The 17,942-nt window shown below is 39.1% G+C and overlaps 1 protein-coding gene across 5 annotated transcripts; it reads left to right on the top strand.

Moving 5' to 3' along the window:
• The first annotated feature begins 3,431 nt into the window (after window positions 1–3,431).
• On the top strand, window positions 3,432–17,658 carry LOC104224954 (uncharacterized). 5 transcript variants are annotated; one of them, XR_011404919.1, is made up of 14 exons: window positions 3,432–3,836; window positions 4,403–4,479; window positions 5,604–5,762; window positions 6,651–6,864; window positions 7,673–7,759; window positions 7,892–8,031; window positions 12,025–12,105; window positions 12,739–12,803; window positions 13,222–13,397; window positions 14,224–14,354; window positions 14,449–14,536; window positions 15,749–15,965; window positions 16,113–16,254; window positions 16,948–17,073. XR_011404919.1 is itself a non-coding variant. In XM_009776684.2 (14 exons), exons 1-14 carry the CDS (start codon window positions 3,669–3,671, stop codon window positions 17,431–17,433), a joined length of 2,196 nt encoding a protein of 731 aa, XP_009774986.1. In that variant the 5' UTR covers window positions 3,433–3,668; the 3' UTR covers window positions 17,434–17,658. The 5 variants fall into 5 exon arrangements, 4 of the variants coding, with proteins under 4 accessions (XP_009774988.1, XP_009774986.1, XP_009774987.1 ...); XM_009776684.2 differs by having other exon boundaries at window positions 3,433–3,836; window positions 16,148–16,254; window positions 16,948–17,658; XM_009776685.2 differs by lacking the exon at window positions 5,604–5,762 and having other exon boundaries at window positions 3,433–3,836; window positions 16,148–16,254; window positions 16,948–17,658.
• The last annotated feature ends 284 nt before the right edge of the window (window positions 17,659–17,942 follow it).

Below are 17,942 nucleotides of genomic sequence, written 5' to 3'. Positions count from 1 at the left end.
TTTGCACAATAGATATAGCCCGATATCGGGATGTCACCAGTCATGAGCATCTATCGCAAAAATTACAAGTCTGAAAGAGTCTACACAACTATTGCATAACTAAAACAATAGAAAATAAGATAGAGGGAGAAGCACTGGGCTGCGAACGCCGGCAGCTACCTAGTGAATCTCCGAAATCTGCAGAAATCTGCAGGAAGCTCACTCAACCCTCGCAAGCAGGACCTGAAGCGCCTGAATCTGCACACGGGGTACAGGGAGTAAAGTGAGTACTCCAACTCAGTGAGTAATAATAATAAATGAAGACTGAGCGATAAGAAATCACATAAAGGCACATCAACAGGCTATAAGAAGCAGTAAAAATCTAGTAAAAAGCAATGAAACAGTGGAAATATGTAAAAACATTTAGTTCAGAAGAAACTTCTTTAAAACACCTTTTTAACAGTTAAACAATTAAATGAAAAACAATTAGAACAGATCAACACATAAAAATCCGCCCCTCGGGCAATATCATGGAACAACACCAGCCCCTCGGGCTATATCTCATATCACAATGGGTACTCGCGCTCACTGGGGGTATGCAGACTCCTGGAGGGGCCCTTTACGGCCCAAGCGCAATATCAAGCCATCTCGTGGCATATTCAATAGGCTCTTGGCCTCATATCAACAAACTACCTCGTGGCGTACAATCTCAGGCCCATCGGCCTCAAAATCATGAATCAGTGTATCCTCACAACACAGGCCCTCGGTCTTACTCAGTCAGAATCACATAAGCCGCTCGGGCAACAGTAAAACATGATGCTCAACCCAGATTATCATTTAAAAAAGTCATTTAATGTGTTAAAACAAATTAAACATGGCTGAGTTATGAAAGCAGTAGAATATAGCATGACTGAGTTCAAATATAAAGTCTAAACAGTGAGAAAATATCAGTAAAAAACCCCTAAGGGTCTGAATAGTTGGCACAAGGCCCAAATATGGCATTCAACCCAAAACATGATGATAGCAGATAGTTTTCAATCAAATACGCGATAAAATAATCATTCAGGATGGACTAAGTCACAATCCCCAATGGTGCACGACCCCACGCTCGACATCTAGCGTGTGCGTCACCTCAATATAGCACAACGATGTGCAATCCCGGGTTTCATACACTCAGGACAATATTTACAATCATTACTCACCTCAATCCGATCCAAACTCTAGCCCACGACGCCTTTTCCCCTCGAATTGGCCTCAACTCGCGTCAAATCTATCCAAAATCAGAATCACGACGTCAAACTATGCTAAGGAAATGAAGCCCATGCGAAAATAATCAAGTTATAGCATAAATCCCGAAATTAACTAAAACCCGACCCCCGGGCCCACGTCTCAGAATTCGATAAAATTTACATCAATAAATTGCTTATCTCCCCACGAGTTCATACATATCAAAAGTTCCAAAATCCGACCACAATGGCCCCTCAAATTCTCAAGTCTAGGTCTCCAATACCAAACCCTAGTTTTCCCAATTTTAACCCTTAAATTTCCATAATCATAGCTCTAATCCGTGAAATAATACCATAAGATTGCTTATTAGACTCAAAAATCTTACCTCCAGATGATATCCCTTGATTCCCTCTTCAAAATCTCCCCAAAAGCTCCAAAACCAACTTGAAATGGAGAAGAACAACTCAAAAATCGCGAAGGAATGCTTTTATACCTTCTGGCCCAGGGATTTCGCATCTGCGGCCAAAATCCCGCTCCTGTGGTACCGCTTTTGCGGTCCATGAACCGCTTCTACGGTTTTCACTTAAGCATCTCAGCTTTCGCATCTGCGATACACAAGCCGCACTTGCGCCATTGCAGGTGCGGTTCCTTAACTGCTTCTGCGGTTCCTGCCCTCCTTGCCTTCTTCCGCTTTTGCGACTCCAAGCTCGCTTCTACAAGACTGCACCTGCGGTCCCCTGGCCGTAGGTGCGGTTATGACAGTAATGGGAAAACTTCAGCTGTCACAACCCAACTCCAATCTTCCGCTAACCATTCGAAATCACCCCGAGGCCCCCGGTACCTCAACCAAAAGTACAAACATATCATATACCACCATCCAAACTTATACCAATCTTCTAAACACCTCGAACAACATCGAATCAACCAAAACACATCGGATTTAAGTTTAAGTTTCCAAAATCTTCCGAATTCCGCTTTTGATCAAAAAGTCTACCAAACCACGTCCGAATGACCTGAAATTTTGCACACACATCCCAAATAACACAACGAACCTATTGCAACTTCCGAAATTCCATTCTGACCCATATATCAAAATCTCACCTATCAACCGAAAAACGCAAAAATTCCAATTTCGCCAATTCAAGCCTAAATCTACTTCGGACCTTCAAAACACATTCCGATCACGCTCCTAAGTCCCAAATCACCTCCCGAAGCTATCCGAACCACCGGAACTCACATCCGAGCCGTTTAACACATAAGTCAACATCCGGATGACTTTTCCAACTTAAACTTCCTCAAAAGAGACTAAGTGTCTCAAACCTTACCAAAACCTTTCCGAACCCGAGCCAACCAACCTGATCCCACATAGAACCGATAAACAAAGCAATAAGAAGTAGAAATGGGAAAAATATAACTCATGAAACGACCGACCGAATCGTTACATGAATCCTTCCTAATTTGAATTAAATGCGAGCTCTAATATTAAAACTTTAAATTTTATTTAGATTCTATCACTTCAATTGGAATAAACACATCAAATTGAGCACTAATGTAAATATTTAAACTTTTACAAAAGTTACGTACCTTACATAAGTAAAAGTATATAAAAGTTATAGCTAAATATGCAATATATGAGCTCTAAAATAAAAGCACACTCATAATATTGCATATTTATAGGAAGAGACATATGGCAAAATATCTTTCTGAATTGAGTAATTAGATAAATAGGATACAACAATTATTATTTTAAAAACTTAAACTTTTTTTCTTTATTTTTTTTAGAATAAATCAAAAATAATTTTCAATTTAAAATTTATGTAATTCTTTTAGAATTTTATACTCACGAATATGAGATACACACATAACATGCGTACCCTAAAGACTAGTAATTAATGAAGTGAGTAAATATCATTGAAACTAACATTCAAATAGCAGAGAAAAATATTAGATAATTCCTTATATTTAAGCTTCGGTGAATTAAGTTACCGGATACTTGTGCAAAATATATTATATGGTTCACTACGAATAGTATTTATAACATCATAGTGGTAGTTAATCTTATACAAGATTTGACGTATATATAACGATAATGTAATCGGTATAATTTAATTTGTTCTATCGTATTATTTTTCTTATTTTTCAATTTTCTAATACATTTATTATGAATAATTATATTTTTATATTCCAAGTTAAACTCAAAATAATAGGGTCCATTAGGAGTGGTACTTAAAAAATTTCCAAGTAGAGTAACTGTGATTCCGCCATTGGAGGCAAATGGTCAATTGGAAAGGTAGGCGAGTGAGTGAGGTGGTAGCATGACTCGGTCTCCAGTTCGTAATTTCATTCTCTACGCAGAGGCAAAGGGACGTAAGACGCCATCGACCTCAACATCTCTTCGATCGCTTTCCTTGATCAGACGACGTACGGCGAATTAAAGGAAAGTTCGATCAGAAGAATTAATTATGTGGGTATTTTACCTGATATCGTTACCCCTGACGATGGGGATGGTGGGGGTAACGCTTTGGTACTTCGCCGGACCAGACGTACCTCGTTACGTACGTTACACCGTGGGATACACCTGGTTCTGCTCTCTCTCTATCATCATCCTTGTTCCCGCTGATATCTGGACTGTACGTTCTTCACTCCCCCTCCCCATTCTCATTCCTTTTTTGGATGACGAATCAGCTCTCTGCATCTCAACTAAGCTATCGGCCAGCTTCCTTTTTTCTTTTCTTCAGCATGTTATCACTGTGCTTTAGTTGGGTTCAATTTTATAATCCTCAATATCTTTTCGCTTTATTTCAACCTATTAGCCGGTACGGATGTAAGGTGGAAATAGGAGAGTACTTCGTAACGTAGTCAATACTGTGATAATTCATCAAATATTGACTAGTTTTAGCTGGGCAACTAGAGGCAAATAGTGAATTTGTACTCTACGGTTCAATCTTTAAGATTCTTATTACGCACTGCAATTCAAAATTATGGGTTTGGAATTTATTATTGGTGACGTTTAATGATTTTTTCAGATGTATATTTATTCTTGGCGTCGAAAATAATGGGTTCAATGAACCCATCCCCATCAAAGACAATGTCCATCCCGCCCCTGGCATCAACTTAGCCGAATATGCATAGTTGCATTATGAATTTGTTTGATTTCTACTTGACAAAGGTTTCAGTGTCGTTTGTTTTTGTGCAGACATTATCGAATCATGATAAGGGACAAATCTCTTTCTTTTGGAGCTGGTCTTATTGGAGTACATTTTTACTCACTTGGTAAGCTACACCATCTGATATTCTTTAAACCAGTTCTTTTGAAAATGTGTAATCTTATGCTAACTTTCAGTATCGTTGATTGCTTAGTTAAATGCTTGCTTGAAATGCATTGTATTGATGTGTGAATAATTTAAATATAGAAGACTAATAGTACTTGAAGTACATTGTTTTTTTTTTTTTTTTCATTTTTCTTTAAATGTTGTAAGCTAACATGTGATCAGGACGTTTTTTGGTATTGCCAGCTTTTGGGCTGAAGGGTTATCTTTTAAAGTATTGACATACGAGGAAAAGTACGATTATTTTTGATCAGTCATATGAGGAAAAATAAGAGTATTTGTGCATCAATCTTTTCAATGTTAGTCCAGATTGAAGGAAACACTGGAAACTCGAAAATTTTCAATGGGAGTGAATGTCTTATGTGCAGACTGCCACAGGCTTTTGTTTTTGTTTAACTGTGTGGGTGGATGATCAATTTAGCTCGTATTACCTGTATCAATGCTCCTCAACTTCTTAGTCTTACTGGTACTTTATCACATTAACTTGTGGCTAAGATTAGGAAAAATATATGACAATGCTTCTGCTGAATCTTTCTTGATGATTCAGCATGATATCTTTGGTTAGAGGTACCTATCAGCTTTATTTATGGCTTTAATCTGCTGTTGTTTCCTCTTTAAGTTTTCCATTTTAGGTTTGTAAATTGTTTGGTGTACCTGTTGGATATTTATATGCCCAGCTATCTCAGAGTTTCATTTAAAAAGGCAAATACCATGCAGCATTTGGTATGTGCCCCCATCCACTAGGAAAATAATGCAACTCGAGAATTAATCCCCTCTCAAGACAGTCAAAATAGATATCTAAGCCTTATATTTCTATCCTTATATTTTATTGATATTCAACTGGACATTACCAGTTTTCATTTCCTTTAATGACACACGAAGAAAATATATTACTTATGTTCAAACTGTTGACTGTGGCAAATAGGTGCTATTACTTGATAATTAATGGTTCTCTTTAGTTTCAAATTTCATACCTTCCTTTAGATAGTGCTTTACTAAAATTTGGATGGCAGTGGTTAGGATGCTATGAGAAGTGAGCATTTCATCATGCATTATGGCTATTTTCAGGGCTGTGGTGCCTATAATTCAGGGTTATGAAGATGCAGGGGACTTCACTATAACTGAAAGGCTGAAGACTAGTGCACATGCAAACTTAGTTTACTACTTATGTGTTGGTGCTATCGGGCTTTTCGGACTTCTCTTGCTCATCGTTGTTCAAGAATACCGGTTTATCTCTCACTTTCTCAATAGTTTGTGTAGACTGCAGCAGTGTTATCAAAGGCGCGCTTAAAGCGCACTTAAGCCCTGACGCAAGGCTCAAAACATGTTGAGCGCTTCGTCTCTCTTAGCAGGCACTTCGCTGTTATCATCAAGGCTCTACGACATACTTTTCCTTGCCAATGAGCGTAATCCTGAAGAGGCGACACTAAACAATTGATATTTAAATTTTCTTCATTTCTTTGTCCATATATTTGGTATTCATGCTTATAGATATTAGTCTTGGACTACACATACATATTCGTCGTTTTTCTCCATTTGCGCCTTTCTTCATTAAAGCCAATCTTTGATTGCGCTTAAAGCCCCAACCGACCTTAGAGCTTTTTTGCGCTTTTCGCCTTTGATAACATGGGACTGCAGTATCATGTTTCTCTTCTCCTGATTCTGCTCTTTGTGGTACCAATCATATTGGATTGTTTGTCATTGGATTAATATATTTGCTCTAATAAAAAGAAGTACACTGGTTTTACAGTAAGGCAACTCTGCTTGCCAAGTGCAACAAGAAGGCTGCAAGGCATGCTTTTAACTGTGCCATGGAAGCATCTTGGTTAAGCAGACCACCTCTATTTTGGGATTAATGAACTGACATGTTAGTCTCTCCTAAAGTATGAAATGTTAGGAGATGATGCGATTCTTAAATTTAATATCAAGAAAGAGCTCATGTTATATTTTATTTTATCTATTTGGTCATGTAGGAAGCCTAGGAAATAAAGCAACACGGCTTACTCCATTCTTTTTTTCCCTGCAAAATTCTCTCCACCTTTTACTGCTTCTAGCTTCAATTTCCAACTATTGACCCCTTTCTTGCATTCTCAAGCAGTGAATATGCACATGCAGGATAGGAAACATTCCTGGTTTTGCTATGGCTTGCTCCAATACATTTGGTCTTGTGACTGGTGCATTTCTCCTTGGCTTTGGTCTAAGTGAAATTCCAAAGGGCATCTGGAGAAGTGCAGATTGGACAACTCACCAAAAGATTCTCTCACATAAGGTGGCGAAAATGGCCGTCAAACTTGATGATGCTCATCAGGAATTTTCAAATGCTATAGTAGTAAGTTTTATATCCTTCCAGGGTAGGGGTAAGGCTGCGTACATCTTACCCTCTCCAGACCCCACTCGTGGGAGCTCACTGGGTTGTTGTTGTTGTATAGTCATAAGTTCTGTACTTGACACGTGGCTTGTCTTCTATGATTGTTCATTACAAAGTCTAAATTGTCATAACATCTACTCTGCTTGTTAACATTTATTTGTAAAAGATTTTCTTGACAAGTAATTTTTTATGGAAATGTTGAGAAGATACTGGGGAGGTTTGATTTGCAACATATTGTAATACAAGATAATCTGCACAAAGAACTTGCTAATTCATTTTCAATTGGCCTTATTGTCCCATGCTTACCATTGTGGTTTAGAATGACACAAGTTCTTTTAACTGAACCCCACTGTCAGTCGCTTCTCAAACCGACCAACATGAGAATTGGGGATTTCCCCATAAAAATCACTAGAAGAAAAGGAAGAGCTCAAAGACGAATTGGGTTCATTTCTGAAACTCTCCACAAATTTCAGTTTCAGTTGTGAAAGTGATGTTCATATCTTGAGCGCAGTTCCATAATTGCCAATACCCTATGTATACAATCAAGAATCTAGCATTACCTCTAGCTGCTTTTGAGACAATTGGTGGGGTGGATTGGTAGGTATGTGCAATTGTGCATGCATTTTCCCATCCTGGGCTATATTTGCTTTGACCGTTCATCTTTTCAACCTACCCAAAATGCTGCAGTTGGAGCAAAGATTAATCTTGTTGAAGATGAACAACTCAAGATTTCTCTTCCACCAGTAAAGATGTGGTTTCACACTTTCAGGTTGCCCAAGCCACGTCAAAACAGATGTCAAAGCGTGATCCTTTGAGACCTTACATGAATGTCATAGACAAGATGCTGATTCAGATGGTAATCATGCTTCTCTTTGCAGATGATTTTGCCTCAAAGCTTCATATCAGCAATTTAGGCACTTCTATTCTTGTTTAAATGCTTATCTTCTCAGATGCATTAAAGCCTTTTCTAGTATTACTTCGAGTGCAGCTTAGCGAAGATCCCTCTTTTAAACCACAAGGTGGAAATTTAGGAGAAAATGATATGGATTATGACACTGATGCTAAAACAATGGCTGCACTTAGACGTCAACTCAAGATAGCTCGAGAGAAATACTGCCGATACAGAAGGTACATGTTCATTGCCGACTCAAAAGTTTGAGTACATGTGGTCCATGGTTAATTTTTTGGATCATAAGTGTTTAGTCATGCCGTATAATTGCCTATCCACATATTGTTATAGCCTGGATACACTCCCAGGTTTGAGACCTTTATTTTGAGCTTACGAATGATATTAATTGCTTAGGAATCCATTCTGCACCGGTGGAAAACTAGCCCAAGAAAATTCTCTTATACTTTATGACTGCAAGAACCATGTTAGAGCCCTGGTATCTTTGAAATCTTCTTCATTTTATCTTTATCTAATTTCCAGATTTGAAATGTTAGTAGTTTCATCACGTGTAACTCTGTGGCAATGGTCTTAAAAGGCAAGTCTTTCCATGTATGACAAGTTAACAACTATGTTGCTGTAGGTTAGTGGTGTATAATCAGGAACATTCGCAAGCATTGGGATGAACATTAACATATCTTGCAACAACATTGTCCTTAAAAGTTCTGGAGACCATGGTTTCTATTTAAGAGCTATGTTTTTGCTGCTCTCTTCAACTGTTGAACCCACTTAAGCTCTCAATTTTTACGAAAATTGGTATTTGTGTAAGAGGGTAAGTCTATAGAGCTGGTGAAGATCCTACGGAAGAGGAAGGTCAATATAGCGTGTGTCCAAGAAACTCGGTGGGTAGGTTCGACGGCGAGGGATGCAAACGAGTATAAGCTGTGGTACTCTGGAGTCCTGAAGGGTAAGAATGGTATAGGCATTCTGGTGGATAGGGAACTTAGAGAGTCTGTGGTAGAGGTTAGGCGGGTGAATGATAGGTTAATGTCTATTAAGTTGGTGGTTGGAGAGTGCACCATAAATGTCGTTAGTGCGTATGCACCGCAAGCGGGCTTGGATGAGGATATCAAGAGGCGCTTCTGGGAGGGGTTGAATGAGATTGTGCGTAGTATTCCGCCTGCTGAGAGGTTATTTATAGGAGGGGATTTTAATGGTCATATTGGGTCAATTGCAGGCGGCTATGGCGAGGTGTATGGTGGCTTCGGTTTTGGGGATAGGAACGCAGGAGGAACTTCGCTGTTGGATTTCGCAAGGGCGTTTGAGCTGGTGATTGCTAACTCTAGTTTCTCAAAGAGGGAGGAGCATTTGGTTACTTTTCAGAGCACGGTGGCGAAGACTCAGATTGACTATCTGCTCCTTACGAGGTGTGATAGAGGGCTGTGTAAGGATTGCAAGGTTATCCTGGGTGAGACCCTCGCGTCGCAGCATAGGCTCTTGGTGATGGACGTCGGTATTATGATGAAGAGGAAGAAGAGGATTGCACGAGGTCGACCGAGGATCAGGTGGGGAACCTTGACTAAGGATAAAGCTCAGGAGTGGAAGGGAGGCTATCGGCTGTGGGAGCCTGGAGGAGTGGTGGGGACGCGAGCGTTATGTGGTCGACAACGGCAGATTATATACGGGAGGCAGTGAGAGAGGTGTTGGGAGTCTCGAAGGGTTTGCTGGCGGGCACAAAGACGACTGGTGGTGGAATGAAGTGGTCCAAGGTAAAGTGGAAGCGAAGAAGGCGGCGTACCTGAAGTTAGTAGGGAGCACATGCGAGGTTGAGAGGAGTGCGAATATGGAGAGGTATAAAGTAGCTAGGAAGGAGGCAAAACTGGCGGTCATGAAAGCTAAGACTGCGACTTTTAGTCGTCTGTACGAGGATCTAGGGGCCAAAGGCGGGGAGAAGAAGTTATTCCGGCTGGCTAAGGCGAGGGAGAGGAAGGGCTCGGGATTTAGATCAAGTGAGGTGTATCAGAGACGAGGTCGGTAGAGTATTGATAGGAGAGGCCCAGATTAAGCGGAGATGGCACTTACTTTCATAAACTTCTAAATGAAGAAGGGGATCGGGATAGTGTGCTAGGCGAGTTGGGGCATTCTGAGAGCCACCGCGATTTTGGGTACTGTAGGCGCATCAAGGTTAGGGAGGTCGTGTGAGCTATGCGTAAGATGAGCAGGGACAGAGCTACCGGGCCCGACGAGATCCCGGTAGAATTTTGGAGGTGTGTGGGTAGAGCAGGTTTGGAGTGGCTAACAGGGTTATTTAATGTTATTTTCAGGACGAAGAGGATGCCAGACGAGTGGAGGTGGAGTACGGTGGTTCCGTTGTACAAGAACAAAGGTGACATCCAGAATTGTAATAACTATAGGGGTATAAAACTATTGAGTCATACCATGAAAGTGTGAGAGAGGGTAGTAGAAGCGAGGGTGAGGAGGACGGTGTCTGTATCAGACAACCAGTTCGGGTTCATGCCGGGTCGTTCTACTACGGAAGCTATCCACCTTATTAGGAGGTTAGTGGAACAGTACAGGGATAGGAAGAAGGATCTGCACATGGTGTTTATTAATCTGGAAAAAGCGTATGTCAAGGTTCCTAGAGAGGTTCTTTGGAGATGTCTAGAGGCTAAAGGTGTGCCGGTTGCTTACATTAGGGCGATTAAGGACATGTATGATGGAGCTAAGACTCGGGTTAGGACAGTGGGAGGCGGCTCCGACCATTTCCCGGTTGTTATGGGGTTACACCAAGGATCTACGCTTAGCCCATTCTTGTTTTGCTCTGGTGATGGATGCATTGACAGACTATGTTCAAGGAGAGATGCCATGGTGTATGTTATTCACTTATGACATTGTTCTGATTGACGAGATGCGGAGTGACGTTAACGAGAGACTGGAGGTTTGGAGACAGGCCTTTGAGTCAAAGGGTTTCAAGTTGAGCAGGGCGAAGACGGAATATCTTGAGTGCAAGTTCAGTGCCGAGCCGAGGGAAGCGGGCATGAACGTAAGGCTTGGATCGCAGGTCATTTCAAAGAGAGGCAGTTTCAAGTACCTTGTGTCAGTTATCCATGGGGATAAGGAGATCAACGAGGATGTCACACACCGTATAGGGGTGGGGTGGATGAAATGGAGGTTAGCATCTAGAGTCCTATGTGACAAGAAAGTGCCTCCGTTACTCAAAGGTAAGTTTTATAAGGCGGTGGTTAGGCCGGCCATGTTGTATGGAGCTAAGTGTTGGCCAGTTAAGAATTCACATACCCAGAAGATGAAAGTAGCAGAAATGATGATGTTGAGGTGGATGTGCGGGCACACTAGGATGGATAAGATTAGGAATGAAGATATTCGGGAGAAGGTGGACGTGACTCCTATTGATGACAAGATGCTGGAAGCGAGACTTAGATGGTTCGAGCACGTTCAGAGGAGGAGCTTGGATGCCCCAGTAAGGAGGTGCGAGTGGTTGGCGTTGGTGGGTACGAGGAGAGGTAGAGAGCGGCCTAAGAAGTATTGGGGAGAGGTGATCAGGCAGGATATGGCGAGACTTCAGATCTCCGAGGACATGACGCTCGATAAGAAGATGTGGAGGTCGAGCATTAAGGTTGTGGGTTAGGAGGTAGTTGAGCATATTTAGTCTACCAGTGTGAGGCTAGGCTGATAGGATTTAATCTTAGACTGCTAGTGGTCAGTGCTGTGTTTACACTACTCTTCCGTTTTCATAGTGCCGGGCCTTATTTACTGGTCATTATTTCTGCCTTTCATCTATTCGATGGTTCTTGTGTTGTTGTTATTATTTCCATGATGGTACTGATATATTGTTTCTTTTTGTCTTTTCGTCTTCTTGAGCTGAGGGTCTTTCGGAAATAGCCTCTCTACCCCATCGGGGCAGAGGTAAGGTCTGCGTACACACTACCCTTCCTAGACGCCACTTGTGGGACTACACTTGGTCGTTGTTGTTGTTGTTGTGTAAGAGGGAAATACTGAAACATTACTATATATTTAAGATGCAGAGAGTAAATCAATAAACTAGTAATACATTTGTGCGCTGGTGTGTGCTAATGAGAATTATCTATTCAGAGAACCACATGATTTATGGGTGAAACATCCAACTTCATACATTCAACTCATGCAGTTCCTGATTTCATTTAACATTCGGCACACTAATAGCATATAATTAACTCTATGTCTCTTCTCTAATACAGCGAGTATATGAATTTTGTAACTCAAGCGCTTGAGCTGGAAGATACCATAAAGAACTTTGAGCACCGAAGTGGCACTGGATGGTTTGATCTATTTCCTTTCTTTCTTGTTATTTCCTTTTATATTAACAGTAGAAGCTAGACAGTTATGGGAAAGTCTTAGAAGCATTATATCCCTAATTTGTATTAAAAAACAGAGTGTTGAGTATTGGAATGTAACTGGTTTTCAAATGATCAGAATGAATGTTGAGGAATGAGGATACATATAGCCGATCCAAACTAGTTTGGGATGGACATAGTTGTTGTTCTAGCAGTCTTTTATAGCTATAGTCGTATATACATAACTCTGCAAACCAGTAATTAGCTGGTCGTTGTTCAAATATCTAGTGCGTTAATTATGCTATTCTTTCTGTACGAAATTCATGATTCAGAACTTAAAATTGATCGATGATGAAGTGAACCAGCAGAATCAAAGAGTACTGTTCTCTTTCACTTTCCATTATCATGTGCTTAGACCTGCCTGCTAATTCTGTTGCATAGGTTTTTGTCTGGGCCATCATTACTGATTTAGTTATTTTATTTAACACCTGTAGTTCATATCTTCATATAACAAATTGATAGAATGACATTTTGGGATTCAAGATCTTGTCTTGTATGTAAAGTTGTTTGTACTTAATTCTTATTTGACTGTAGGAATCTATTTCTTAAACTTGGCAGGAAATATATATCAAGCTTCCGGCCTGAAAGAGGTGGAAGTTTAGGGTCTATGCTGGACAAAATAGGTGATCTTCCGATTTTTCTTTTATTCTATAAATGGAAGTTCTCATTCTGGCATTTCTTGAAACACTTCCTACTTAAATGCTAAGCAAATGGCAGATTATGTTACAAGAATTGATTTTATCTTGATGATGATTTGCAAAAGAGAATATTGGTAATTCTCATTGGTTTGAGATACATAATCCTACCTTCAAAAATAATACATTTTCTAGTTCATACTACAAAATGTAGCCATGTAAAATGGCTTCAGGAAGAAAATGCCTTTCCTATCTTTTGGCTTCAGGAAGAAAATGTATTTTTCTATATAAAGCAATCAAAGAAAATGCATTCACAATAAATGACCAAATTGCAAAGGAACAATTCTAAAAAGAGAATAAATTAAATGATCAAATACAATGTGATTACTAAGTCGCATCTCTACAGAGTTGATATGGCGTTGTGTATTGGCAAAGCAGCTTCAGAAATTTTTGGCGATCCTCTTAGGCTGTATATCGGCTTCTATACTTCTTGCTGAGGCAACAATTCTACCAAGTGGAGTTGATTTATCTCTCTTTTCTATTCTGATTAATGCCACGAAAGAGCACGAGATGCTTGTACAGGTAAAATTTTCTCTCTTTTTTTTTTTTTTACCTCTATCCTCTCTTAGTTTTTGAAATTAAGATATATAACTTTGTAATGATGAAACCTTCTGCTGAAGACCTTGACTAGATTTGGCATGGAACTTTCCAAATGAGTTATTTAGCAATAGTCAGCACAACATTGTGATACTGTTTGCATCATTTACCCTGTGCACAAATCTCCTGAATAGTGATTGAACTGAGAAGGTGCTTTTTCTTTCACTAGTTGTTTGGATTCCATAAATGATCTAAAGTAAGATGGAGGAAACATTTGTTACTAACAAGATGGACTAAACATCTGTTTTCTTTTTCTATTTCTCTGTAGCTTTCTTTTGTTCCTTGTTTGGATCATATTCTTCTACAGACTACATAGAGGTAAAGATGTAGTGAGAAGAGTTAGTAATGCCATACATGTCCTTTTTTGTTCTTCAAAGCTTCTCTCACGCTACAGGTATTCTCATTGTTTAGATCTACGAGATCAAGATATTTGTTAATATGACTGAGTTAGCTGTGACATGTTTTCCCCCCTTTCTTATAGCTTGATTCTTTTGATGGCTCTTAATGGTTGATGGATATCTACTGGTAACTGTAATTAAGTTAAATGCTATATGGCTTCTTTCCTGAAAACTTTTTTATTCAGGGAACAAGTGGATTGCAGAATTTGCATGGCCTTTCCCTCTTTGGAAAAGAAAGTTTCATTAGTTTTAGTTTTATTGGGAGCTTGTCTGACTTACTTTTCCCTTGGATATTATAGATTGTTGTTTGACTACTTATGATGTTGTCTTCTTTTCCCTTATTTCTGGTGCAGGTGGCTGCCTTTATTCCTTTAATGTATATGTGTTTGTGCACATACTATTCCTTGTTCAAAATAGGAATGTTGACATTTTATTCACTGACTCCAAGACAAACAAGTTCAGTCAGTTTGCTTATGATATGCTCGTATGTCTCTTTGTTCTTTCTTTTTCTTTCTTACGGGAATTTGCAACCATTCTCTGCCTAATACTTCTTATAATAACCATGTAAATCATATTAGGATGGTTGCACGCTATGCTCCTCCTATTTCATACAACTTTCTCAACCTTATCCATCTTGACAACCGTGCAAAGACTATCTTTGAAAAGGTAAGTAACTGATCAGTATGTCATTTTGTTAGCTAGAATGTTTAATTCCGGGACATATGTCAAATTATAATCACATATTCGATTTTCTTGTGAGGCACAACCAGAACTCCCATTTGCCCATTTTGCATGACTTTGATTGGCTTTCATGAAGTTTTAGAGTTAGGGCTTGGATGACTTTTTATATTTGAATTTGTACATTTTAAAATAATGGTTGGACAATGTGGATGTCAAATAAAATTAAATAATGTAATATTATATTTTAAGAATACAAGATTACTATATAAGATCACAGGTTCAAGCCGTGAAAATAGTTTCTTGCAAAAATGTAAGGTAAGGCTGCGTACAATAAGACCTAATGTGGTTTGGCCTTTCCCCGGACCCCGCGCATAACGGGAGCTTAGTGCACCGGGTTTTCCCTATTAATCTTATATTTTAGTAAATTTTTTAGAAAATGTTGGACTTTGTCATGTAAGGGAGAAGTTATGTACTGAAACAGAAAACAAGTCAAATGAGATGAGACGAAGGAAGTGGAACACAACCACTCTGAAATATGCAGCTGTGTTTTTGCTTTCTTAGTTAGTATTCCATGTATGATTATAGGATTGCAACGAGAGAGAGAGAGAGAGATTACAGAGAAGCTACTTCAAAGAAAAGATTACAGAAAGTTGAAATGCGTACTTGGTTCCAGACCTACACTGTATTGATATATATATATATATATATATATTTTGCAGAGAGACCACGAGGGATTTGTTCTTTATTAGTATACTTCCCTTTAGCAAATATTCGGACACAAATCTTAAATTTCAGCGTAAATTTGGGAATTTAGGTGACATGGTGTAGTTCATAATATTCGTCAGACAAATAAATTAAGTTCATAATACTTCTAACTATAGCTTAATAAATTCAATTTTGCTATAATCATCCTTTTTGTCTTTCATGATGATCTAGGGCCATTAGAAGTTTAGAATAAAGTTAACCAATCTAGTTAATTGGTCAGTTTACTCAAGTTCTCTTGTCTAATCCTAATACTAAACAAATTCATCTTTTCCTAGTCCACTTGCAATTGGTAGTTGGATGCATAGACACAAGCAGGCACCGGGAAGTAATTAGAAAAAGGAGGGGGATGAACAGATATTCTGAACTTTGATAAGAAATTCGTCTTTCTAATTGACCAAGCAAGTTGATGATTTTGTCATTGCACTTATGCAGAGAATGGGGAATATTGATGATGCAGTCCCATTCTTTGGAAGAAATTTCAATAAAATATATCCGCTTATTATGGTCATCTACACCTTAATGGTTGCGAGCAACTTTTTTGATCGAGTCCTTAGCTATTTTGGGAACTGGAAAATTTTCAAATTCCTGAGTGAAGAGGCTGATGATTTTGATGGATTTGACCCCTCAGGACTCATTATTGTGCAAAAAGGTTAGCTTGGCATTTATCCCTATGTAACTCATGTAATTGGAGTCATTTTTCCAAAATAAATTTGTAGCTTGGGTATTGTTTTTTGGAGAATGGAAGTCTAAAAGAAGACAATTTAAGACAAGTAGTTTAAACTTTATGCAAAACCAGGTAATGCACAAAATGACTTTGATTTCACTTCTCAGAACGTTCTTGGCTTGAACAAGGACATAAAGTAGGTGAGCTAGTTGTTCCATTGGCTAGGAATTTCCAAAATGCAAGCTTGGATCTTGAATCTGGCGGCAATAATATGGTATGTGATTCTCGGAACATGACATATTCTTTCCATCAGTGATCTGGAAAATATTAATTTTACAGATGTCTTATTTCTCACATAAATTTCTTGGTGTTTTACACTTTGGCGTCCACTGTTTTACAATTTTCACCTGCCTTGCAAATGATACTAAACAGGAGAACTATATTGCAAGGCAGGATTGGCACATTTAAAGCCTGTTTTCCTGAACTTCCAAAATTTGCTTAATTTGAACAGTACTTTTTCTCAAATAGAATTTTAGAAAAAGTACTTTTAGACGTAGCTATTTGTGATTGGCCAAATCATTTGAGAAGTATTATGGAAGCAGTTTTTTTTATAACCATGGTGCTCGGGCCAACTTGTGCGAACCTCGACTAATTTCACGGGGTGCATGCTACTACCTCCCCACTTGTACAAGTACTGGGTAACTGTGTCCAGCAAGGCTTGGACAGGTGGGATGAAACCACCTATTGTTTTTGCCTCCATTGGAATTTGAATCTGAGACCTCATGGTTCTCGACCCACTTCATTGACCACTAGGCTACACTCTCGGAAGCAGTTTATGTTTGGTTATTCTTTCCAAAATAGTGATGTGCTCTAAGTGTGCAAGCTTTTATTAGTTTTGCGGCGCATATCCACCGTGAATGATTATTCTTCTATGTTGCATCTGACTTTGGGTTTATATTGGTAAAAGCTCCAGGAAGCAAAACCATCAACAAGACAGAGGGAAGACGATAATGTTAGCCATTCAAAACCTCTAAAAGGAGAGGCACAATATGAGAACAGCAAAGAGGGGATCAGTGGAAAGTACAAGGCAAAAAGAGCAAGACAGATGAAGAGAGGAAATAGCATAAGTTCAAATGAGAAGAGCAGGGACCGCCCCTTGTCTTCACGGGACGAAAGCTCCATGATGGATATGCAAGTTCAACCTTCTAGAAGCTTATCCTCAACATGGAGATCAATGAAAACAGGTTTTAGCAACTTCAAGTCTAACATGGAATCAAAGGGATTCGTCCCTTTACATCAAGTTCAAGATGCAGGACACAGTCGTGCTTCCTCAACTGAATCCCTGGATGAAATATTTGAGAAGATAAAGAGGCCAGGTTCAGAATCTACAAACTATGACAGTGACGATGATGTTTACGAAATGAGCCTGAAAAGTTCAAAACCAAGAAGATAATATATGTAAAATTTTGTCAGAGAGCAGGCTACCAATTTTGTGCCAGAATCAGGATATTGGTTGTAAAGTTTGTTCAATATTCTTGTCTCTAAGTAGCAGGTTTCTGCGTTGCAGATCCTTTTGGCATCTGTTTTGTTGTAACGAGTATAGAATAGTCCCTCCTTTACAAATTACCATACAAGAAGCATAAGCCACAACTTGAAAACCTTCTTAAAGAGTTCGAAACATTGTTATTTGGAAACTCAAGTTTCTGTAACGACTCACGCACAGTTTCTGTAACACTCCCTTAAGCACTTGCTCTGTAGGAATATAATGAGACAATTGTGTACAAGCATATCCCGCTGAGCATCTATTGGAAAGCTGGTGATAATTTGTTGAAACTGATTAAATTATACGGAATGAATAAGTTTGTTTGCAACATCAGTGGATAAAAGTTAAACAAAAAGAAAATGGTCTTGTCACCATAACAACCCCCCCCCCCCCTTTCAGTTTTCAGGTATGCTATATAT

This window comes from Nicotiana sylvestris, chromosome 1 (assembly GCF_000393655.2).
Source record: "Nicotiana sylvestris chromosome 1, ASM39365v2, whole genome shotgun sequence".
Taxonomy (NCBI): domain Eukaryota; kingdom Viridiplantae; phylum Streptophyta; class Magnoliopsida; order Solanales; family Solanaceae; genus Nicotiana; species Nicotiana sylvestris.
Note: the sequence above shows the minus strand (reverse complement) of the source record. Positions and strands in the feature narration are given on the sequence as shown.